The sequence below is a fragment of the Tachypleus tridentatus genome, chromosome 13 (assembly GCF_004210375.1).
Source record: "Tachypleus tridentatus isolate NWPU-2018 chromosome 13, ASM421037v1, whole genome shotgun sequence".
Taxonomy (NCBI): Eukaryota; Metazoa; Arthropoda; class Merostomata; order Xiphosura; family Limulidae; genus Tachypleus; species Tachypleus tridentatus.
In genome coordinates, this window is record NC_134837.1 from 257580744 (window position 1) to 257606489 (window position 25746).

At 37.2% G+C, this 25746-nt stretch overlaps 1 protein-coding gene across 5 annotated transcripts in view; it reads right to left on the reverse strand.

The window, feature by feature from the left end:
- The window catches only part of LOC143240948 (uncharacterized), a 143274-nt gene that overhangs the window by 32881 nt on the left and 84647 nt on the right, over positions 1–25746 (reverse strand). Inside the window, exon 1 of one of the 5 annotated variants that reach the window (XM_076484240.1) lies at positions 6031–7249. The exons of the other annotated variants lie outside the window; for them this stretch is intronic. Coding sequence (XP_076340355.1) covers positions 6031–6115 — 85 coding nt within the window. The 5' untranslated portion in view covers positions 6116–7249. Of the gene's footprint in view, positions 1–6030; positions 7250–25746 lie in introns of those variants that run through there. 5 annotated transcript variants of the gene reach the window in all.

Below are 25746 nucleotides of genomic sequence, written 5' to 3' on the forward strand. Positions count from 1 at the left end.
AAGCCTACTTCAATAAGTTAACTACCGAAATTTTTCTAATGTGCACGTGAAATTCTAGACATAAAAACAAGAAAGGTCGAAATCGATGTAAAAATTTAAATTAAAGTTATAAGAATTCCCATGAACAAAGAGCCTACATGCAAAATTAGAGGACAATTAGAGGAGGGTTTAGAGCAAACGTTGTGGTACTTTTATTTCACAGTTTGTTTAAAAAATGTGCAAGGAGTCTTTGTACAAAGTCCTAAATTTGAACTATGTTTGTTTTTTAAATTTCTCGCAAAGCTACACGAGGGCTATCTGCGCTAGCCGTTCGTAATTTTGCAGTGTAAGACTAGAGGGAAGGAAGCTAGTCATCACCACCAACCGCCAACTGAGATTGACCGTCACATTATAACGCTGAAAGGGCTAGCATGTTTTTTGTAACGGAGATTCGAACCCGCGACCCTCAGATTACGAGTCGAGCGCCTTAACCACCTGGCCATACCAGGTCAAATTTAAACTAGTGGATGGAGGAAATGCACCTAATGAACACAACACCAATTCTTAAGACTATACCTATTTAAGAGATATGGAACCTTAACGTCACTTAAGCACGTCCACAGTCCCAAAGTGAGAAGAGCTTATTTCTTATGGGAGTGTTGCGCAAACCATGAATCATGTGGTTAGCACTCTGGGCACGCTAAGCACTAGTCGCAAATGGATCACTTAAATGTGTCCTATAAAAACTAAGTTTAGCTAGGTACATATAATCTCCAAGGTGTTCGTGCAAACTGAAATACGTGCGCGCGCACACACACGCACATGTATATAATGACCCTGTACTTCACGAAGTAACAAAATCTGGTTGAGTTTTAGGATGAACAGATTAATGAATGAACGTTCAAAAGTTTAATGTTAATAGTACAGGTTAAAGTAAACATTTTGTTCAGACGTTTCTCTGTCACTCTTGTACAGTGTTCATGTTCAAATTAAGCTAAACTTTCAAATCTCAGAGTAAGCACCCTTTAAAAACAAACTGATAAAGAATATTTCGCTAGTAATGCCCTTAAAAACTACTAAACAATAATTTATTTCACTGGTAGTGCCTTTAAAATCTACTAAACAATTTATTTCGCTAGTAATGCCTTTAAAAACTACTAAACAATAATTTACTTCGCTAGTAATGCCCTTAAAAACTATTAAACAATAATTTACTTCGCTAGTAATGCCCTTAAAACTATTAAACAATAATTTATCGCTAGTTGCCCTTAAAACTGGTACTTCGCTAGTAATGCCCTTTAAAATCTATTAAACAATTTATTTCGCTAGTAATGCCTTTAAAATCTACTAAACAATAATTTATTTCGCTAGTAATGCCCTTAAAAACTATTAAACAATAATTTACTTCGCTAGTAATGCCCTTAAAAACTACTAAACAATAATTTATTTCACTGGTAGTGCCTTTAAAATCTACTAAACAATAATTTATTTCGCTAGTAATGCCCTTAAAAACTATTAAACAATAATTTACTTCGCTAGTAATGCCCTTATAAACTACTAAACAATAATTTATTTCGCTAGTAATGCCCTTAAAAACTATTAAACAATAATTTACTTCGCTAGTAATGCCCTTAAAAACTACTTAAAACTTAAAACTATTAAACAATAATTTACTTCGCTAGTAATGCCCTTAAAAACTATTAAACAATAATTTACTTCGCTAGTAATGCCCTTAAAAACTATTAAACAATAATTTACTTCGCTAGTAATGCCCTTAAAAACTACTAAACAATAATTTACTTCGCTAGTAATGCCCTTAAAAACTACTAAACAATAATTTACTTCACTAGTAATGCCATTAAAAACTACTAAACAATAATTTATTTCGCTAGTAGCATCTTTAGAGACTTCCTTTTTTTTTCAGGGCCAAGGAATCTGCACAAAATATAGAAATTAAGACGGGTATTTAAATGTCTGCCCGATGCAACACCTTCAAGGTCATGGCAAAGCGTTAAAACCATTCGAGTTTTGGATCTCAGCCAAATGCTAAACAGAAGTTGGTAGTTTTTTATCTCTTTGCACGTTAAAATGACGGGATCAAGGTTAGACGTCGGGTTGGATAATTCACAGAGTTCAAAATGGCATCCACATTCTGTGCTGTTTCTCTCAGATCTTGTACGTTGTTTTCGATATTCCCTTAAAGTTCTACTAGGACTAATTGTGCTAGACGTCTTTAAGTTTGAACTGGTAGACTAGAGTGAAGGCAACTAGTAAACACCACTCACCGCCAACATTTAAAGCTTCTTTAATCGATTAATTGGATTTGAACATCTCTCATTTAACACACTCGCGACGCCAAAGTGCAGGTCTTAATTTTGCGGAAAGGAGTCGCGAATCATTGGTCTTCGGATTAACAGATCGAAGTATAATGAACTGTGCTGTACCTGGGCCAAGTATAATTGTTTAAAATAAATACTTATCCTCAACTACATAATTTTATTCGTGTTTAAGTTCATCATGCGTAGTATTCAAAGTTTCCTTGAAACATTAGTGGACTGTCAAATGTTCTGTTATTTATGTTTAGTAGTAGTTTTTTTTTAATTTCGCGTCCCTAATTTAGTAGTGTAAGACCAGAGGGAAGGCAGCTAGTCATCAACATCCACCGCCATCTCTTGGGCGACTCTTTTACCAACGAATTGACCGTTACATTTTGACGCCCCCACGGCTGGGAGGGCGAGTACGTTTGGTGCGACGAGGAGGATTCGAACCCGCGATCCTCAGATTACAAGTGTAACGCCTCAATCCACCTGGCCATGCCGGGCATGGAGAATGCAACATCATTTCAAATTTTCTAAACAGAAATATTGCAGGCCGTTGATTACGTGCCCTTTACTAAAATAATTGTTTTTATGACAGCAACCTGAAACCTAATATTAATAAAAAAACTAATGAAAGTTAATATAAAGAATATTGTTCTGGGAATCACTTGATGGGATGAGTTTATACAACCATGACAGGAGATTCCCAGAAGAAACACTTTAGCTGTTAATTAAGAGTATAAAAAAACAAAGTTTCATGGCGCAAGTGTGGTACATGTACTAATTCTGAGTCAGAACATGCTTCTCGAGAGAAGATGGCTGTCATGTTAGAAAATAAATATTTCAAATCTTTGTAATGGCTTGTTCAATCCACTAGGTCTCGCCGAGGTTAGGCTATTAACTTGTGAATAACAGTCCGCTGGCTTTTCTTGGTTTTGTATCAGGTATGAAAGAACCATGCTAGTAAGTTTTGACTAACCAGCGATAACATTTTTGTTGCAGAGTGGAATGTTTCTCAGAACGCGACTCTAAATAAACAGTGTTACCACTGTATTATTAAAGACTCGGTAAAAGGTAAGATTAAATGTATAGGGTTATAATTTTAACATTAACCTGCCAACTGTTATGTTGTGAGCTTTTAACAGCTGGTGAACAATGATATAATTAACTATATTTATTGCGCTTGGCCTGTTAAAAATATAATAGGCCTAACATAATGTCTTATGACAAACACAATTTACCTGTTAGTTACTGGCTTAGCTACGAAATCTGTTTATTTGTAAAATTGAGCTTAAAGCTCCAAAGAATTTTAAATAAGTTGGAACGTACGATGCTATGTACTTATAAGTTGATTAAAATATATACGTATATATTAATCATATTTCTTCTGTGTATTAGAGTTCTTCTTAACACACACCTAATGTGCTTAAATTTCCAAATATGAATGAGGTTAATTTACATGAGCATTATAATTTCAGTACTTATAAGATTTGATGTGAATTAACTGGTAAACATAAGCCTGCACGACGTATTTATCCAGCACTATTCTATTCGTTTCGAAAACTTTCAAAGTTCTGTTATTTTTATCATGTTCTTCGTAATTAAGTTCGAATTTCTGACACACTTACCCTGGGCGTGGCCTTGTGGGTTTCGTGTGACAACGATAAGTCTACGGATTCACAACGCTAAAATTATGGGTTTGATTCCCTTCGGCGGACATAGCAAACAGCCACATTTGACTTTGCTATAAAACACACACATAAGCGTTCGTTACTTCAAATATCAGCCGCAGGTGCGCCATAAGAGCAATGGCCATTGTTGTTTGTTATTAAAGGTACACAAAGGGCCAGCTGTTCTCTACCCACCATGGGTATCGAAACCCAGTTCTAGTGTAATAAATTCGCAGACATACCGTTGTGCCACAATCTCGATGTAACTGAAACACGTCGTATTCTGGATTACCCGTTGAAAACCTGGTACATTCTACGAGACATGGAATTTAAAGATTTTGAAAAGGTGACAAAACAAAGTGATTTCTTGTTTTACACACGCTTCATTTAACTTTAATCGTAAAAAAACAAAAACAAACACTAAAATGGACAAAAGAAGGAAAATAAACAAGACAAGTTACTAATAATTTAATTTTGGACGAGCATGTTCGGTAAAGAGGATTCTAATCCCTGACTCTCACATTGCGAGTCGCGCGCCATAACCAAAAGGCAGTACCATTGTTTAAAATATTAGTTGGTTATTAAGTGACAGTGAAAGCGCCATAGAAAAAAATAATAATAGAAAAACCAAAATCTTGTCTCAGGGCTTTTTGAACCCATTCTTTGAATGCGTGAAGCTATAGCTATTTCTGTTAAATGTCCACATCTAAAGCAGGAGTCCATCGGTGGGTCAGTTGTATGTTTTTAGATCTACAACGCTAAAATATGGGGCTTGATACTCTAAGATGGACACAGTTGATGGCTTAATATGGCTTTGTTCTAAAACAAACAATAAATCTAAATTATCATAACATCATCAGAAAACCAAACTATAGTAGGGACAGGGAAAAACAATGAAGGTTCACAAAGTTACGTATCGAAGACACGTGTATATATTGTTCATTAGCTTGTCAGAGTGCGATCGTTTATTGTACAGCACTTTATATTATCCAACACAATATATTGACAGATCAAGTATTTGTCCGTATGTAATTATTTTCGTTGAACAGTCAGGTTCTAATCACGGACGTAGGTTAAAGAACGTAGGTAGGTAGTACATGATGTCTAGATTAAGTTTGAACAGTATTTCTCACTTGCTAGCTTTAAAAAATTCACTCTATTAACACGTTGAATAGAGGTATGTAAATAGCATGTATTGTATATACTTCAAGTGTAGTTCTGTCCGTGTGTTTAGTGGTACAGTTAAAACAGCGTATGTTGTACACATCTTAACTGTAGTTCTGTCCGTGAGTTTAGTGGTACAGCTAAAACAGCGTATGTTGTACACATCTTAACTGTGGTTCTGTCCATGTGTTTAGTGGTACCTTTAAAACAGTGTTTGTTTCATACACTTTAAACGTGGTTCTATCCGTGTTTTCTAGATAATATGTGCGTGTGTATGACTAATCTCCTATAATAAACTAAATATGACATACATTACTATACAACTTTTATCAATAAGTACTAAATATTTTCGATGAACCGAAGTCAAGAGCGGAAAAAAGAAAATCTCACATAAAGTCTGTTGTTGGACAGAATTTTGCACATTACAGACGGGGGATAACAAGTAAGAAACTGCACTAAGTGTAGTTTCGGGACTTATACCTTGTAAACTTTCACCAAAACGTGGAGTCTTGCATGTTTTAAACCAAACTATACTTCATTACAAGACTTGTAAATACAAACTGGTCGCTTTACAGTTCCCCCAATTAGACAGTGGAGAGTAATTCAATTAAGAAACAACAGTAGTAGTTATCGTTCGTTATTAAGCACAAAGGACTATATGTGCTCTGTCAACAGGTATCGAAACCCTATTTCTAGATAGCCCTCGTGTAGCTTTGCGCGAAATTCAAAAAACGAACAAACAAACAATATGTCCACAGACATACATACCAACGTGCCATTAAGGACTTACAACAACAAACAAATACATATTGGACCTACAAAATAATATCACAGAAAGAAAGAAAAAAAAAACATTTCGTGAGAGAGATATTGTCACAAAACAACTACAGTTTCCTTACCCTGCGCCTGACAGTGCTTGCAGTTAACGGTGTCTCCTCCTTTCCTGTCGACGGTGGCAGCCTGACAGTCCAACATCGCTGGCATGTATAATGCCACCTTTACTACAGGCAGAAAAGTAGCTGTAGCATCGTTTCATTAGAACGGGAGAAAATGTAAATACGACGTACAACAAGGATACCTGTAATTAGTTCAGGTAACGTTGTCTTCCTTGCCCTGGGTACAGAATGTTATCCTGCCACACTTCCTGTTGCACAATAACAGATGACAGACTACACGTGGAGTCTGATCATATCGTCATTTATCCAGCAGTCTTGTGAAACAAAATAATCAACCACGTGGAATGATGAAACAAACTGGACTGTCCTCTACAGTGGACCTCAAGCACACTTTTATAATATTTGAAAAAGAAAAAACAAAGGGGGGGGGGAACGAATCCCCAGAGGATCTCAAACACACGCGAGTGAGATTATAACCAGGCGGCGATGCTTCGGTTCTGTGTTCTTTAATGCGTTTTACTTGACTGAGATTACAATTATTTTCTATTAACGTATTTTTTTTTAGGTACTTCGTTCTATCAGATCTGTTTGAATCTTGTTAAGAATAGCGAGGTTTCCAGCCAAGGCGCTTTATTTAAGTTTGTCGTGAAAGTTCTCTGTGATGAAGACAGAAACTTCCCGGATGGACAGAAGAAAAAAAAAAAACTTCTTTAAAAAAAAAAAAAAAGTCGTTCGTTTTGTGGAAAGTATCGATGTGATCAACAAGTTCAAACAGTTTATTCCACTTTCTTTCCAAAAGGAAAACGTGGCTTCACGAGAGGAATACGTCAGAAGTTATCGAAAAGTCGTTCGTTTGCCTTTATTAAGTGAACGGATGGGTCATCAAAAGGCTGGCGTCAAATAACAATTCGTGGAGGGCCACTAATTGACCAAACGTCCGATATGGTCAAACCCAGGCTAGCACTGGCTTGAACACAGCTCTGTCAAGGAAACCGGTAGCCTGTGGCTATCGTAATCGGGCTGCAGGACAGTGTGGTCCGCGAAAGCACTTCATACCGGCAGGCGTCAGGCCTACCTCGAACTAACTACATGAGCAAAAGCAGGCTGGGCCTTATCTGTAGGTCTATAGGGCCCTTCCGTTTATGTAGCAGAGCAATGGCTAAACACAGCGGCTGAGTCAGCCTTAACTTATTCTCACCTACTTAAAATAGCAGTCCGTGCGCAACAGATAAAAGTCACTCCCTCTTTTTTAAAGAACCGATGTCTTCCGATAGATGTCGCCAGCTTACATTAAGCAAGGGTCGTTGTTGCTGGATTCTTTTTTTTTGCACAGTTACCCAATGAAATTCGTTGGCGCTGTCCACCGATGGAGAATTTAACTTTAGATATAGCACTACAAGTCCAGAGATTTGCCGTCGACCCATCGTTAGACATTAAGCAAGGGATGTAAATAAGCAGCCGTTTTCACTGTTGTTTGTTATTAAGCACAAAGCTACACAACTATCTGTGCTCTGCTCATTAGCGGTATCGAAATCCATTTCTAGCGGAATAAGTCCGCAGACATGCCGCTGTGCCACTCGGAATGCCATGTTTTATAACTATTATAATTTCTGTCTTAAACTAATGAAAACGTTTGTTAGTTAATAAGCACAAAGCTGCTTTATGGCTAGTGCCCACTACAGGTATCGGAACCCGATTTTTACAATGCAAATATAAGACAAGTATTGTACAAGTAGTTTACCGGTCTACAATAATTTTCAATACTATAAAAAGACAGCATTTAGTTGCTCTATACAAACCTTTGTACCCAAGTTTCAGACTTTAAGATTCGTAGGTCTGTCGTAGTTAGCTCGGCATGGCCAAGCTTGTTAAGGCGTGCGACTCGTAATCTGAGGGTCGCGGGTTCGCATCCCCATCGCGCCAAACATGCTCGCCCTTTCAGCCGTGGGGGCGTTATAATGTTACGATCAATCCCATTATTCGTTGGTAAAAGAGTAGCCCAAGAATTGGCGGTAGGTGGTGATGACTAGTTGCCTTCCCTCTAGTCTTACACTGCAAAATTAGGGACGGCTAGCACAGATAGCCCTCGAGTAGAATTGTACGAAATTCAAAAACAAACAAACAAACTGTCGTAGTTATTCTCAAGATGGTTGAATAAAAATTAATTTCAATGTTTTAAAATAATTTTCAAAAATTGTATCTCGATATTCTTAGAATACTGAGAACTGTAACTTAACATATTGTACAGTGTGTAAAAAAAAAAAAAAATTAATTTGTGAACACGTCTTAGATCATGTAACCACTCAATACAGGTTTTATGGCTTATGATCCTAAATTACGATGGCACTTTTATTATTGTAGTATAAGCCATGATGAAGCCACGACGGTAAAACCCATAGATAAAGGTAATCTATTAACGACACTCCTATCCATTGGATTACTAATGTCTAACCAGACAGTGGGGCTTGACAGTCACTCCGATAGAACTTCCACAGTCAAATACTGGGATGAGTTTTTTTAATTTTTTCGGAAAACAGGAAATGAACGTTGAACCCTTTAGTTCACACTTCCAGTACCTTAACCACTAGGCCACACTCGGAACTCGAGTTACAAATACATTTACCGTACATATACTGGTTTAAGAAATCTCCTCTTAAATTGTGGTCAGTCATGAGTTCTAAACATCCCATTAGCATAAAGGAATATCCATTCAGGTTTCTGTACGTCTTCAAGAACATTACAAACCACTCCGGATATGAACTAAACAGCAGTGTAAAACCTAATAACATTTACTTACGAAGAAACCTAAGTGGCACAGTACTTACAATCAATCAGGCTGTGGGGATCGGTTATGAATCATTACCACTAAGTTTTGGGTCAAATTTATTTACTTCTCCCATTAAAACTTATTCCGTGTTTGTGAATATTTTCTTCCAAATTCCAATATTCAAGATTTCAAATACCAATTTTGATAGCGCTCTAGTCGTCCTGAATCTTGGGGTAGCTGCCACACCTATAGCTACGACACGATAATTTAAGTAGTTATGAATTAGTCACCCCGAACGAATGGGTAACGCACCATACTTTTTATCAAGATCCGGGATCAAACCACAGATGTCACCACCACAAACACAATTCTTCTTTGGAATTCCCAGAATATCATAAGAAAACAACAGGCGAAACGTATAATGTAAACCATTTAGTAACAAGAACCTGTCCATTAAAATACCAATAATATATAATAATTAAGACTTAGAGGCTACAGGCTACTTACTAACCATGACAACGATTGCGTTTTTTACATTGTTACAGCTAGGTACGTTACTGATTTTAAAATGTTAACCCGCTTTCTTACTTCAGGGGCGTAGCTACCGGGATGTCAAGGGGGGTAAGACACCTTCTGGAGAATTCTGCCCCTCCCCAGCAACTAGTTGAGATATCAGTACTTAATCTTTTGTTATTTTAAATTATTTATACATTGTCATCCCTAATGAAATGAAACGGTTTGGTTTTCTGTTTGCCCCTCAGCAATATGGGTATTTGACACGCACGCTGCAGACTAAATATCAGTACACAGTCGCTTCAATTACTGCTCTAGATCTCTCTTGTAATTTGTGGCCCGGCATGACCAAGCGTGTTAAGGCGTGCGACTCGTAATCTGAGGGTCGCGGGTTCGCATCCCCGTCGTGCCAAACATGCTCGCCCTTTCAGCCGTGGGGGCATTATAAAGTTACGGTCAATCCCACTATTCTTTGGTAAAAGAGAAGCCCAAGAGTTGGCGGTGAGTGGTGATGACTAGCTGCCTTCTCTCTAGTCTTACACTGCTAAATTAGGGGCGGCTAGCGCAGATAGCCCTCATGTATACGCGAAATTTAAAAACAAACAAACAAACCTTGTCTTCAAAGAAATTGGGTTTACGTTCATACTTTTCGCTATCAATTCAAGCGTGTTGATAATATTACATTATCACATATTCTGATAATAAAATTTCATAAATCCAAGCTTCCTTTTTAAACTCAGGTGTAGCAAGACGAAGTTTATACAAGGAATTCCATCTCTCTCTGTAACCACAGTAAACATGCTGTAGAATCAAAGAGAACGAATTTTTTGTCTTTCAATTGTTTATACGGTGGGTATATCTATTAATAACGTGAGTTACTTACCCCCCTCTAAAACTCCTTTCTAGTTTCCGTGTATTTAAATTTTCGTAAATAACGGTCGTTTTCACACATGCACATGCATTAGGGCCTAGTAAAAACAACATTTTTTACGACAGATTTTTTTTACTCAAAAATAATCGCTTACTTGAACTAAAACTTACCACTATTAAGTTTCCGTTATCATACCCTCTAATTACCTTTATCACTCTCTTGATACCGTAAAACTGAAACTGAAACCAGTCACTTTACACAAGAAAAAAATGTGATGAAGTGTGATCATACGTAACAGAGAACGTCATTACTTAAGTATGTAACATAATGAACAGGCTCTCTAGAGTAAAATTCAACACCAGGTTTTGAATATTTTATCACTTTCTCTTTTATTAAACAAACCGAGTAAAGCTGTCCATGCAAATTTTCAGCAAACGATTCTCGACGTTTAACGATTAACACTAGCTAATGTTTCTCCAAACCCTACGTCACTCTACCTGGGTTACTCTAGTAACAAGTAACTTGGAAGGCTGGTCTCCAGTGGGGACGTTTTTGGCCCTAAAATCCAGTAAATAGCAAAATACAGAGAAATATAGAGCGTTGTGTAATGTGTTTGTTGATACTGGAGGGGGGGGGTCATGTTATGGGCATTTTATCCATTTACGCCTTCAAGTTAATCATACGTAATACAAAAGTAGGCTAGACTTTAACGTCGATGCCTCCATGTTGTTTACACGACATATGTAACAGAAGAAAAGATAAGGAAACAAACATAAGCTCATAGTTTAAATAGCAATGAATATGTAATCAGGAATGCTGACATTGAATATTCATGTGTTTTATGTGATCATATATATTCTGAAATTATAAAACTATAAACTCTGGTTTTCATGAATGACCGAAATATGGAGAAACGCAACACCGGCTAACGATACATGTTCCCTCCCTTGAAGCAGCGGTAAGTTTACGGATTTACAAAGCTAAATTCAGGGGTTCGATTCCCCCTCGGTGAATACAGCAGAAAGTCCAACATAGTTGTGCTAAAAAAACAAAAAACAAACATGCAATCGACACTCAAATATCCTAAACCTGTGGGACAGTAACCTTAAGTGACATTTACGGTCTGTGGGAAAAGGTAACAAAACCTACCACCCCTCAATTTTTTTAAAACTTTTTGTGAAGTACCTTCAAATAACGTCTCATGTTTTAAGCGACCTAGAAAAGGTGTCGCACTAAAAAAAAAGTGGGGAGGTACAATGTTGATTTATTGAATTGTGAGACATAAGACATAATTGTGCATAATCAAAGAGGTAAGATAGAGCATTCGTAACTTAATTTTTTACGTTATGTGCCGGTATGTCATACCACCATTTTGATTACTCTACCAGTGCGCCCTTTATGAATAACACGTATAGATGAATAAATCGTTTTAAATAATGAACAGCATATTCACGGTTTACGGGTCTGTCAGGCTATTGTAAGGACATGTACAGTGGCTACATAACAACCACGAGCTCTCTCAGTTTCGTGCTTTTATCTTCTTCTGCTTTAAAGATTTAGTACTCACACAGTCTGATCTCGATAACTAATAATAATAATAATAATTAACGTGAAAACAAGAGGTCTTAAGTCAACCATCAAAATTACTCTAATTTTTATGAATATTCAATAAGTTTTTTGAACGGTGTTTCAAGTGGAGGAAATTGTTCTAAGTTTTTCTTTACATGAATTGAATCGTCATATTATTTTTGGTTTATGTCCTAACAATTTTTTTTTCGGATTTCTTTTTGTATTTTCAAGTTTTTAGTCTCTTGCATTCGACTGGCAAATGTGTTTGACAATTGTTTTATTAAAACAGAATCATTTCTGTCTAGTGTAATGCCAACGGTATTGTTTTTATTGTTTTTGAATTTCACGTAAAACTACACAAGGACTATCTGCGTTAGCGGTCCCTAATTTAACAATGTAACGCTAGAGGGAAGACAGCTAGTCATCGCCACCCACCACCAACTCTTGGGCTACTCTTTTACCAACAAATAGTGGGATTGGCCGTCATAAGATAACATCCCCACAGCTGAAAGTGCGAGTATGTTTGGTCAGATAGCGATTCAAACCCGCAACCCTCAGATTGCAATTCGAGCGCCTGAACCACCTGGCCATGCCTAACGGTCGCTAATTTTATGCAACAAAGTGGCGAATTTTTTGCAACAATATGTAATTTCTCATTTTGAACATTTCAAGCTATAGTTACCAAATTACCTTCCTAATTAGGTTCTCACGTGGAAACAAACAAACCTAAAATTGCAAACAAATAAACTTTCAAGATGTCTTGAAAAACGTAATAAAAATAAATAATAAAGTCGACTACATAAAATATATTCTGGTGATATATTGCCCTTTTATTTTCATATCCCTACAAAATCATATAAAAATTTGGAATTAAATTAAAACACTTGCTTACGTGAAGGTATTTTAAAATAATACGAGAAAGTAGTCCAATCAACGTCTGTTATGTAAACCACGTGTTAAAATAGTACCACAGCACAGTAACTTATGGAAAAGGTTTGTCCTTAAGAAGTGGGTTCACTTAGAGAAACATACTGAAAATTATTTGTTTTTCTTTATTTGTTGCTAAACGCAAAGCCACACAACATTGCTGAGACCATTACGGGTATTGAAGTCAGGATTTTAACGTTAGAAGCCTTTAGATTTACCGCTGAGCCACTGGGACGCGTATAGAAAGAAAAACCAATTAAATTATTAATAATCAATTAAAACCTTGCGTTTCTATTTAAAAGACTATAAATAAAGCAAATCATCAGCCGTCCACAACATCGTAACAGATAGCTAGACTGCATCACTTCAGTTAGCACATGCAAATACCACAAATTATTGCTGATCACGTGACTAGGATCAGAGTGATTGTAAAGATGTTCCATTCTTATGATCGACAAATTATCTTCCAGTTATTGAGAAAAAAAAAAACTTCTTAAATTCGAATAAAGACCGAATTAGGCGAAAGCGAAAAATAACAATTATTTTAGCCAATCACAACTCGTATGCCATGCTGACAACTGCTTTTATCAAATAACGTAAGAAAGAAAGAGCGATTCACATAAAACATGAAAGACATTTATTTTAAGCACATAGTTGAGAAAAGCATTCACTTAGATCATACAGGTTTAAGGCCCAGCTGGTGCCTCAAGGTATCAGTTTTTTTACTATCTAAATTACGTTTATTGACGTCACTGCTTTTTTAAATTACGGAATTTTAAAGACCGGCTTGAACTAAAACAAAACAAAACACAACCCACAAATAGTCCACAATACGTTCAATATAAATGTTGTTACCCCGCTGTCACTAAGAGGAGCATTACATACAGTCAAGCTTTTAGAATAAAGAAATTATGCTCAGATGAAACAGACTACAAAAAACACACCAAGGATCTAAAACAAACCATGTTACAAAGAAGATATAAAGATACCGAAATAGACAGACAGATTCAAGAGGCTAACAACACCCAGTGGAAAAATAACCTAAATCAGAGCAATAATAAACTTTCAAATAGAATTCCTCTAATTATTATCTATCACTTTTAACTCAGAAACGTTTCATGAATTCTGATAAGAAAAACGTTTCATCTCTTACAACTAAACGATCGTCTCAAACAGATATTTCTTGAAGTACTCATTGTCCCCTTCCGAAGAAGCAGAACTCTAAAAAAGATATCGTTGTTCACATAAAAATTAATTACATACCACCAGAATATGGTTGTCATCCTCGCAATAGAGCTGTTTGTCAAACCCGGACGTTCATAAAACCACGGACTCACTTTCTGACAAGCACAACCAAATAAACTTTAAAATATCCAAAGAAATCATTTATGGTACACAAAACACCATTTGCCTTATACAGTGTCCCCCCCCGCTGGATTTACAACGTTAAAATTAGGGGTTCGATTCCCCTCGGTGGACTCAGCAGATAGCCCGATGTGGCTTTGCTATAAAAAAAACACACACCTTATACAGTCTAAAAACTGCAATCACTAATATATAGGATATAGGACCTACACAAACAACTCTTAGACAACGATTCAACAACCATAAATCTTCTATTAACACTACACAAGATGTCCCTGTTTCTCAACACTTTAACCAACCTCATCATTCCATTAGGCCCGGGATGGCCAAGTGTGTTAAGGCGTTCGACTCGTAATCCGAGGGTCACGGGTTCGAATTCCGGTCGCACCAAACATGCTCGCTCTTTCAGCCGTGGGGGCGTTATAATGTTTTTACAATCTCACTATTCGTTGGCGGTGCGTGGTGATGAGTAGCAGCCTTCTTCCTTGTCTTACACTACTAAATTAGGGACAGCTAGCGCAGATAGCCCTCGTGTAGCTTTGCGCGAAATTCTAAACTAACCGTTTTTCAGCAAATATCTATATTTTCACAACTAAACTTGTGAATCAAGCATGTATACCTACTTCATGATTTAATGGATAATTCAATATATAATCAAGGTTGTGAATTAGATTACACATTTAATTCCTGCTAACCTAGTAACGTATTTTTGTATGTCAAAAACCGATGGCCAAAGCTTAGACCTGACATTAACACATCGATATATCCTTTTGATGAATCTCCTCTGCGTGTTAAAAGACCTGATGTAATACGTTAAGCTATCCTTTTGGAGAGTCTCTTCAGCGTGTGTAAAAGCACACGATGTCATAGCAGATACAACTTGGTGCACACCACAGCTTATAATCTCTTGGATATTTATTTGTTTGTTTCAGAAATTCTCGCAAATCCACAATTTCGAACGGATAAGCTGTAGAGTGAAGTAAGCAACAGTCAATGTCATCTACCCACTCCTAAAATACATTCGTTTGATCGAATAGCGATATGTAACAATCTCTTACGGCGTATTCAAGGCACCAAGGCGCACAACACATTTTTTGCGTCAACGGGTCGTTTACTGAGAATCCTTGGATTCACAGTTAGGGCACGCTAACCAATGAGTCACGCCTAGACCTTATGAATGTTAACTTTTATTTTAGGTGCTTTACTGAAGCTTAAACCTTGAAAGCAAGTATTTACAATAAAACAATGAATCGTTGTTTATTGTAAACTAAACCTTATTCTTTCACCTTTAAAATGGTTTTTTAAAACAAATACTTCGGTTAATCTAAAACTCAGATCTACAACTTTGACCTTTAAGAAACCAGGCTGAGGACGCCCCCGCTGTGTGTAGTTTGTTTTTTTGTCGAAAGTGAGGATACAGTCTACATTTGGACTAGCTGATGGCCTTAAAATACAATTAAACCACAGGTACCTAAATAGCGTACTTAAGGCCCAAAGAACATTATTCACTCGCTCTAGTTGGAGTTCCCCCACCCCACCTACTCATAAACGACGGTTCAAGTAGTCAAATTTCGTATTTTGTTTTCTGACAGCTTGTGACGTTACAGTACTAAGAGTTAATAAGTTAAAACAAGTAGAAGGTAAGATAAATCGTATATTTACATGCCCTAGTTCACAAACGGTACACAGTAGATATTTTCGGCATTTTCTGGCACATGCAGAATACATCTAGTATCCCTGTTATCTTCCGCCCTCACACACGTGGTTAACTGCTACGAGATCTGTTTATAGCAAACATATATTTAAAAAAAAAAATCCCAGAAATGTATCTTTAATAGCTGTATACAAAGCAATCTGTTAACACACAATACACGGTAAAAATGCCAAATAAACGCCCACATTTAACACTTATTGTTGAGGACATGTTACTAACACTAATATCAATATCAGAGCGAATCAGTTCAGCTCATGTTATTGAGCCAGTTAAGGTCACAACTAAATTGTTTGTTTGTTTGTTTTTTGGAATTTCACACAAAGCTACTTGAGGGCTATCTGTGCTAGCCGTCCCTAATTTAGCAGTGTAAGACTAGAGGGAAGGCAGCTAGTCATCACCACCCACCGCCAACTCTTGGGCTACTCTTTTACCAACGAATAGTGGGATTGACCGTCACATTATAACGCCCCCACGGCTGGGAGGGCGAGCATGTTTGGCGCGATGCGGGCGCGAACCCGCGACCCTCGGATTACGAGTCGCACGCCTTACGCGCTAGGCCATGCCAGGCCCACAACTAAATTAACAAGCTCACACAGAATTTGCATTGTATTACATGTTAAATGTTTTAACAGAGCAAAACTTACAAAGCGAAAGACATCAACGTCGACTTTTCCCAACTAAAAACAAAAAAACACGTTTTATTTACTTCACTATAAAAATATCTTGTTATAAATATGTTTCCTACAATAACATAATATAACTATAGCAGCTACGTAACATAAATACGAAACAGTTTGGTGAAGTGCGCGTGACCTGTGTCTGTATCTCGTCGTTTCTTCCTTCCTCTAGGGGTTTGGGTGTTTTAAACCTGAAAAGGTGAGATTCGACTCCCACTTCCTCCTCATTATCATTTAGTTAATGTGGTTTCACTGATGGATTCGTCGGCAACATGCGATTTTTATTGCATCATGAGAATAAGTTTTATTATCCAGAACGTCGGATACACACCCTCAGACCCCTTTCCAGCCATGTCCAAGTGTATGTGTGTTTTCTTATAGCAAAGCCATATCGGGCTATCTGATGAGTCCACCGAATGAAATCAAACTCTCGACTTTAGCGTTGTAAGTCCGCAGACATACCGCTGAGCCGTTGGTACTGTGTCCAAGTATGTAAGGCGTTTGTTTGTGACGAATTGTAAAATCCGTATGCAAAGTTACAGGCAAAAGCAATTTGTGCATAGACATCCCTAATTAGGAAATCAGAGGAGAAAGAATTAGCCAACAGTAACTACAGCCAACACTTGGATTAACCAATGTCTGACCGAAAAGTAAAAATTTACCTTCACTATTATAGCATATACCTACGACCCCAAAGTAAGGAAAATCGAGCCACAAACCATGAATCGCTGGAAAGTTTCTAAAATATTAAATGTTATCAAACACACTCCAGAAACGGATATTTAGTACTTTACTCCTTGAGACATTTTATTTTGTCAAATATATTTATAAAAGGCCTAATAATACAGTTGGTCACAAATTTTACAGCTGTATGAAAACTTGTACAGTTGAAAATTCACCAATATTTGTGAATAAATATTTAAAAAAAAACATTCTTAAGATCATACAATACCATTCCAGAGTTGATAAAAAAACGTATTTACTGGAATATATTTCATTATTTGAATCATTTGATATATGATATGCAATAAGGCGTCGGGTATGAAAAATAGTGACGTTAAAATTCAATTGTACAGCTGTAAAAAAACCCTCAGGAAAAGCTGATCCCCTGGAGTGAAAACTTTATGCGAGTTTTAATCATCTCCAGTTCACATAAAATAATTTTAAAAAGGGTCGTGCTCAATATTTATTTACTCTCTGGTAAATGTTGGCCCGACATGGCCAGGTGGTTAAGGCGCTTGACTCGTAATGAGAGGGTCGCGGGTTCGAATCCCCGTCATATCAAACATGTTCGCCCATTTAGCCGTGGGGGTGTTATAATGTGACGGTCAATTCCACTATTAGTTGGTAAAAGTGTAGCCCAAGAGTTAGCGGTGGGTGGTCATGACTAGCTGCACTTCCCTCTAGTCTTACACTGCTAAATTAGGAGCGACTAGCGCAGACAGCCCTAGAGTAGCTTTTCGCGAAATTCAAAACAAACCAAACCAAACCCTAGTAAATGATGTTTCATAATAGTTTGTTTTTAACGTATAGCTACACAACGGTCTATCTGCACTCTGTTTTAAATCCTCAATATTACCACTGACCTACCAGGTAACATTCAGTAATTGAGTTTTGGTTTGGTTTTAAATTTCGCGCAAAGCTACGCAAGGGCTATCTGGGTTAGCCGTCCCCAATTTAGCAGTGATAGACTAGAAGGAAGGTAGCTAGCCAACCCCACCAACAGCCAACTCTTGGGCTACTCTTTGCCAACGGATAGTTGGATTGGCCGTTACATTGTAATGCCCCCATAGCTGGAAGGGCGAGTATGTTCGCTGCGACGGGGATTCGAACTCGCGACCCCCATATTACGAGTCGAGTGCCTTACTGATCAAATAATAGTAACTGCAAATACAAAATACTACTGTATAATTATGAATAATTTATTCATTTACTGAACGAGTCCCTTTGTTACAACAGAATATATCTTCCTCACGTTTCAACTGAAATATTAACTCATTACATGCACCATACATAAACAATCTTGTGTTACTACAACGTACGTACTATTAGTCAAGAAAGCAGTAACGTATGTGTGAATACAAATTTGGATTTAAAATTAACTATTTTAGACCCCGACAAGAAATACAGAAAGTTCACATATTGATTGTTTTATATGAGATTACAATAGGGTGAAATTATAATTAACAATCTAGAGTAAATTAATCATGAAAAACAAAACCAAATTTATTAGTTTGTTTTGCTGTTTAAGCGCAAATCTTCAAAATGGGCTATCTGCGCTGTGACCACAGCAGGTATCGAACACCTATAACTTATCATTGAGCCACTAAAGGCCAACAAAAACTAGTTGCCGATAGCTTATAGGAAATTATACATAAATATAAAGAAGAGCAATCTGAGGTATATGAATAAAAACAGTCACGAAAAACCTACAAAGGAATTAAACATGAATAAAAACAATCACGAAAAACCTACAAAAGAATTAAACATGAATAAAAACAATCACGAAAAACCCATGAAGCAATTAAACATGAATAAAAACAGTCACGAAAAAACCTACGAAGCAATTAAACATGAATAAAAACAGTCACGAAAAACCTATGAAGCAATTAAAGATGAATAAAAACAGTCACGAAAAACCTATGAAGCAATTAAACATGAATAAAAACAGTCACGAAAAAACCTACGAAGCAATTAAACATGAATAAAAACAGTCACGAAAAACCTATGAAGCAATTAAACATGAATAAAAACAATCATGAAAAACCCATGAAGCAATTAAACATGAATAAAAACAATCACGAAAAACCCATGAAGCAATTAAACATGAATAAAAACAGTCACGAAAAGCCTACGAAGCAATTAAACATGAATAAAAACAGTCACGAAAAGCCTACGAAGCAATTAAACATGAATAAAAACAGTCACGAAAAACCTACGAAGCAATTAAACATGAATAAAAACAGTCACGAAAAAACCTACGAAGCAATTAAACATGAATAAAAACAGTTACGAAAAACCTAAGAAGCAATTAAACATGAATTAAAACAGTCACGAAAAACCTACGAAGCAATTAAACATGAATAAAAACAGTCACGAAAAGTCATGAAGGAATTAAACATGAATACAAACAGTCACGAAAAACCTACGAAAGAATTGAACATGAATAAATCTAATTACTTACAACCTGAAAGAGAAATTAAACATACACAAATATAATCACTGACAACCTGAGGTAAATTAAACCTAAATAAAAATAATTACGGACAACCTAGAGGAAATTAAATATGAAGAAAAATAGTCACCGACAACTTAGTAGAAATTAAACATGATAAAAAAATTAAAAATCTAGGATAAATTAAACATGAATAAATTATTTAACAATAACCTCGAAACAATTATCCAAGAAGAACAATTTCACCGAAAACATTGGGGAAAGTTACGTACGATAAATAATAATCACCAATAACCTAGCGGAAAGTAAACAGGAACAAAACAAAAAACGCTGTTCGTTTCAAATTCCCAATCCTATGAATCTTTGGCAGTAACCCAAGTTGAAAAGGAAGTTACTTCTACAACAATACGTGTGTGTGTATACAAGAACACAGAGGTTTAGCCTACACATCCGCACCCATGATAGAGAGAAGGAGAGTCGTGTAGTTTTCTTTTTGGGAGCAGCGCCGACACATGACAAACTATGAGCACGAACGCTGTGCACGTTCACAGAGCCAACTCCTTGGGTTGACAGACCGATACAGTCTACTGCCTAGGACTTATCCATCAAATTAACAAAAGATCGGGGAGCACAGCTACTCCATGCACTATTCGTTATTTGTTTTGTTTTTTGGCAAAAAATCAAACTATGATAAGTCGTTACAGATCGCTGTGTGTGTTTTTTCTTATAGCAAAGCCACATCGGGCTACCTGCTCAGCCCACCGAGGGGAATCGAACCCCTGATTTTAGCGTTGTAAATCCGGAGACATACCGCTGTACTAGCGGGGGGGCCCCAGATCACTGAAGAAATTCTACAATAATTCTCGCAGCGACACCTATTATTTTGTGTTACAGAAAAAAAAGAAAAACAACTAAAAAGTAAAACGCTTGAAGTACTGAAGACCATTAGGATGTTCTTGTTTTTCCACTATTATAAATGGTTTCCCCCTTTCTTGTCCAAATCTGACTGAGTACAGGTTGGACTCTGGAGGATCGACAGTTTTATGGGTGTGTTAGAGATACGTGAACTTGACCAATCCTCGATGTCAAGATAACATTCAGAAAAGGATACAACCAAATAAAGATAAGGGTATTCTAAATCCGATGGATGCAGTTTTTACAACGTAAATACGTCAATCACTTTTATCTGCTGCGTTTTAGATAATTTTGAAGAACAAGATAAAAGAAAGAATCAGCGTGGTGCTCAGACAAGTAGAGATAATTTCAGTAAAATATCGGAAGAGCGTTAGCATCATACAGACAGATGCGGGTACGACATAATAACACCAGCTTGAAAGTAAAGTTGCTTTTATACAAACCAGAGAGATAAGGGTTTATCACAGCTTAGGGACAAGTTCTTCCAAGCTATGTGTGTTTGCCAAGATCAGACAAAGAATTCAGAAATACAAATTTTATAAGACTTACAAAGACTTAATACAGATGGTGACCTGTCACATTCAATGAATGTAGACCGCCATAGAAATAATGTACCAGGAAAGTCACGACAAAATTCGATAACTCCTCTGCACCTAATTCCACTCACTTTCGGTCTGGGAGGTGGTTTTTTTATTTACTAAACGTTTCAAGAGGTTCACTAAGTGATTTATTTGAACTGAGTTCACTATTTTACGAATGAAGTGTCCGTATTTCCTTTATGTTCATTTGATAACAACACAGAAATGTAGATTTAAAATACTATGTTGAAGACAGGGAAGAAAAAATAAATATGTCATAGTGAAGCAAGTTTTAGCACAGAAACTGTAACGTCGTAGTTAAAGTGCTCGGCTCGTTGGCTCGAATAACTGTCAACAAAAACACTCGCCCTTTCAGCTGTGGCAGCGTTATAATGTTACAGTTAATCCCACTATTCGTTGGTAAAAGAGTTGTACAAGAGTTGGCAGTGGGTAGCGTTGAATAGTTGCTTCCCCTCTGGTGTATCATTGCTAAATTAGAGACTTCTAACGCAGGTAGCCCTTGTGTAGTTTTGCGTGAAATTCTAACCAAACTGAAACGTCATTAAAACAAAAGAAAATACACTAGGCACTTTTCTATCCATAGAATATTTTTCAGATGTCCAAAATACTGTTATACTTAAACCTACAATAAAGGAATGCCATATCGTTTTCAAGACGTTCCATGAGGGTGATTATATGTGTAAGAAAACCAATATGGAACAATCTAAGTCCAGATTTAATTAATATGGAGAAAAAAATGATGTTGCAGTTAAGCCTATAACATTCCAGGCAAATTTGAGTAAATGCTAAAAAAAACAACAACTTAGTAGCATTACATTCAACTTTAGGACAAATCCTAATTTTAGAAATTTTAGGGTTTACAGATGTTGTTGTTTGTTAAAGAGTTTTAGGAAAAGATACGTAAGAGCCATCTGTGCACAGGTGCCCCTGAGTTTGAGCTAATACAATAGAGGTAATTCAGCTGGTCAATAGTGTCTGCCGCCACATCATTGGCTATTCTTAGTTGATCGAATTGTGGGATGTAATGTTCACTCTCGCAGAGCACTCACGGCCCCAAAGTGCCAAGCGTGTTCTTCAAACGAGACGAGAATCTTGAATCATCGGAATGCCAGTCTGGGCACACATCCATATGTGAATGTACTTTCTGAAAACCCCTCAGTACCTTCGGTGACTCAGTGGTATGTCTGAGAAATTATAACGCTAAAATTCGGGTTTTGACACCAGCAGAGAGCTCAACACAAATAATCCTTGGTAGCTTTGTGCTTAATAACAAACAAAAAAACTTTGTAATAAATATACTATGTGATAGAATTCCGTGATGACGAGAAAATCCACTTGTACAGAAAATTATATATTTAAAAACGACTGGTATGGGTAGAGAAAGCACTAGTAGAGGAGCGAACAGCGTTTCGACCTTCTTTGGTGATCGTCAGGATGAATACAAAGATTACATCATGCTTTTCAGAGGGAGAGAAACGAAATATGTTACACTGAACATAAATTATCAGTACCATCAACTGCATCATAAAAATACGTGATGTTCCCGACAGAGCATCACAATACAACAAATTCAGTTACATATTAAGTCAGTTTGTTTGAAGTTAAGCACAAAGCTACACAACAGGCTATCAGTGCCCTGCTCACCACGGGTATCGGAACCTGGTTCCTAGCACTGTAAGTCCGGAGACAAACTGCTGTGCCCTAGCGGCATATGAGCTAAACAAAACTTGGAAATTTGGAATCCGAACGTTATATATTACTGAAAAAAGGATGAACAAATAAAACATTATCCTTAGTAATATTTTTTTTTTTTACAGATGGATTCTAGAGATTATTAGATTTTGTTCCTTACTAAAGGTAGTTGTTTATTATTAAAAGTAGTACATTATTTATACATTATGCCTAAATGGAACGAACATAGCTTTGGTTTATGATTAATATAGGTTCAAGACAAGATTAAAACCTAATAAAACCCCATAAATGTTTATTCAGTTTGGGATTTGTACCGATGAGTTTATAACATTATGTTTGTGCTTACACGTGCGAAGGTAAGCCGTTATTATTAGTGCAATATCACATAAAAACGTACACAAATAAACTGTTTGACTGTTTGACTGTTTTGAATTTCGCACAAAGCTGCACGAGGGCTATCTGCGCTAGCCATTCCAAACTTAGCAGTGTAAAACTAGAGGGAAAGTAGCTAGTCATTACTACCCACCTCCATCTCTTGGACTACTCTTTTACCAACGAATAGTGGGATTGACCGTCACATTATAACGCCCTCACGGCTGAAAGAGCGAGCATGTTTGGTGTGACGGGAGTTCGAACCTGCAACCCTAGGATTACGAGTTGAGTGCCTTAACCACCTGGCTATGCCGGGCCCCTGAATCAGGTGAAAGTAGTTTTACTACTTAATGGGGTGTCTACGCCAGCTGTCCCTAATCTTGACTTGATGAGCTAAAGGGATGGCAGCTAGTCAACATCACAAACGACTAAAGTTGGGCTACTCTTATCACATATAATAGTGAGATTTGACTGTCACTCTTATAACCCACACGAGACTCACAATGCGGACAGCGTTCTTCTTTGGCACTAACGGGACACGAATCCCGGATCCTAATATCCAGTGTCCAGTACGCTAACCACTGGGCCGCACTGCATTACCCCTTCTCCTCTTCAAAGAAAAAAATATTCAGAATTTTTTTTTAAACTAGTGCACCAAATTCAATTTTTCTTAATAAGTAATATTTAAATTCTGACATAAAACATAGAGAGAAAGTTAGTTAACCACACATATGTCCTCATTCCTTTTGATGCTCAAAGATGAAGAATGTCTATATCGGGCAGAGCCACACGAGAACTGCCACCTATAATAGTGATTTCATGGACTAGAGAGAAGGTAGCCCTCGTGTGGCTCTGGGCGAAATTTCGAAACACTGTTAAATCGTGCCCGAAGACTAGTTGGGCATAAGTATTTTTATATCGTACCCACAACCCGAAAGTGTGCATCGCGTTTTGGAGGTAAATGGAGGTGAACCATGAATCCACAAATCCATAGTCCGTGCACGCTAATTTCTGACTCGTGCCTGGTCTTATGTTTTGGAAGAACTGTGAAAATGAGAGAAAAACGCTTTTGGCTCAAAAATAAACACGTGAGCATGCATTATGAAGAGACTTCACTTTAATGTAAGGTGGAGTGACAGCATGAGGGAAAAAAGTCAGGTAATCTATCTTAACCAACTTCAACAAATATGTCTGGAACGGGCCAGAGAACAAGTGCCAAACACTGAAGAAAAGATTACAAAATTTGTAGATGTTGAAATCCAGGCCAAGGCTTAAAGGTGTCCATCCTCAGATGCCAGATTTTCCTACCACTTAAGAAATACAATCCTGCTACTAGTAAAAATAAAAATACGTTTATTTAAATACACATTACTATATACACGTTCCAGTTCTACTGAGCTTATCAGCACATTTCGTAACATTACAAATGCTCTTACAGAAATTCGTTTAATTTAGACGCAAAATTCATATTCAAATGTATTATTTGTATATAAAGTTCTTCTTTGTAAAACAAGAACATGAATGTTTATTTTTACCTAACAAGTTTCATCAAACGCAAAAACTTGATAATGGGTTATCATTAAGTTTCGAATCTTTGTACAATTCCAGTGGGCGCAGTTACTTCGTTAGGTCTAAAACGTCTGTAAAAACCGTTAAACTTTGTTTTCTTTGAAAACCTACATACAACAATGAGAATTCAAAAGTACTAACGTAGTTCAGAGTTTCTAGGCTTAGCATGGCCGAGTGATTAGGGCACTCGACTATCAGTCTGCGGGTTCGAATCCCATTCATACCAAGTAATGCTCGTCTTTTCAGCCGTGGTGAAGTTATAATGCTACAGTTAATCCCATTATTCGTTGGTAAAAGAGTAACCAAAGTGTTGGCGTTGATAAATAACTGCCTTTCTTCTAGTCTTACACTGCTAATATAGGGATAGCTAGCGCAGATATAACTCGTGTAGCTTTGCATGAAATTCAAAACAAAACAATCATATAAAGTTCCAAGAACCAGAATGATTTGTTCAAGTAGCGAGAGTACACTACGAAATAGTCCATCCACAACACCTACTTCAACCATTCTCTCCAGGCTCAAAACCATAAAAACCTCTCATATGAGCCTATGTACACTGCATGGCCAAAAATGCGTGGACACCCGACCATCACACCCATACATACTTGTTGAACATCTCATTCCAAAACAATGGGCATTAATACGGAGATGGTCCCCCCTTTGCTGCCTCCACTCTTCTGGGAAGGCCTTTCACTAGATTTTGGAACATGTCTGCGGCGATTCGTTCCTATTCAGCCACAAGAGCTTTAATGAGGTCGGGTACAGATGTCGGGCGAGAAGACCTGGCTCGCAGTCGACGTTCTAACTCATCCCAAAGGTGTTCGATGGGGTTGATATCAGGGCTTTATGCAGGCAAGTCAAATTATTCCATACAAACCTCGACAAACCATGTCTTTATGGACCTTGCTTTGTGCATTGTCATACTGAAACAAAAAAGGGCCTTCTCCAAACTGTTGCCACAGAGTTGGAAGCAAACAATTATTCAGAATGTCAT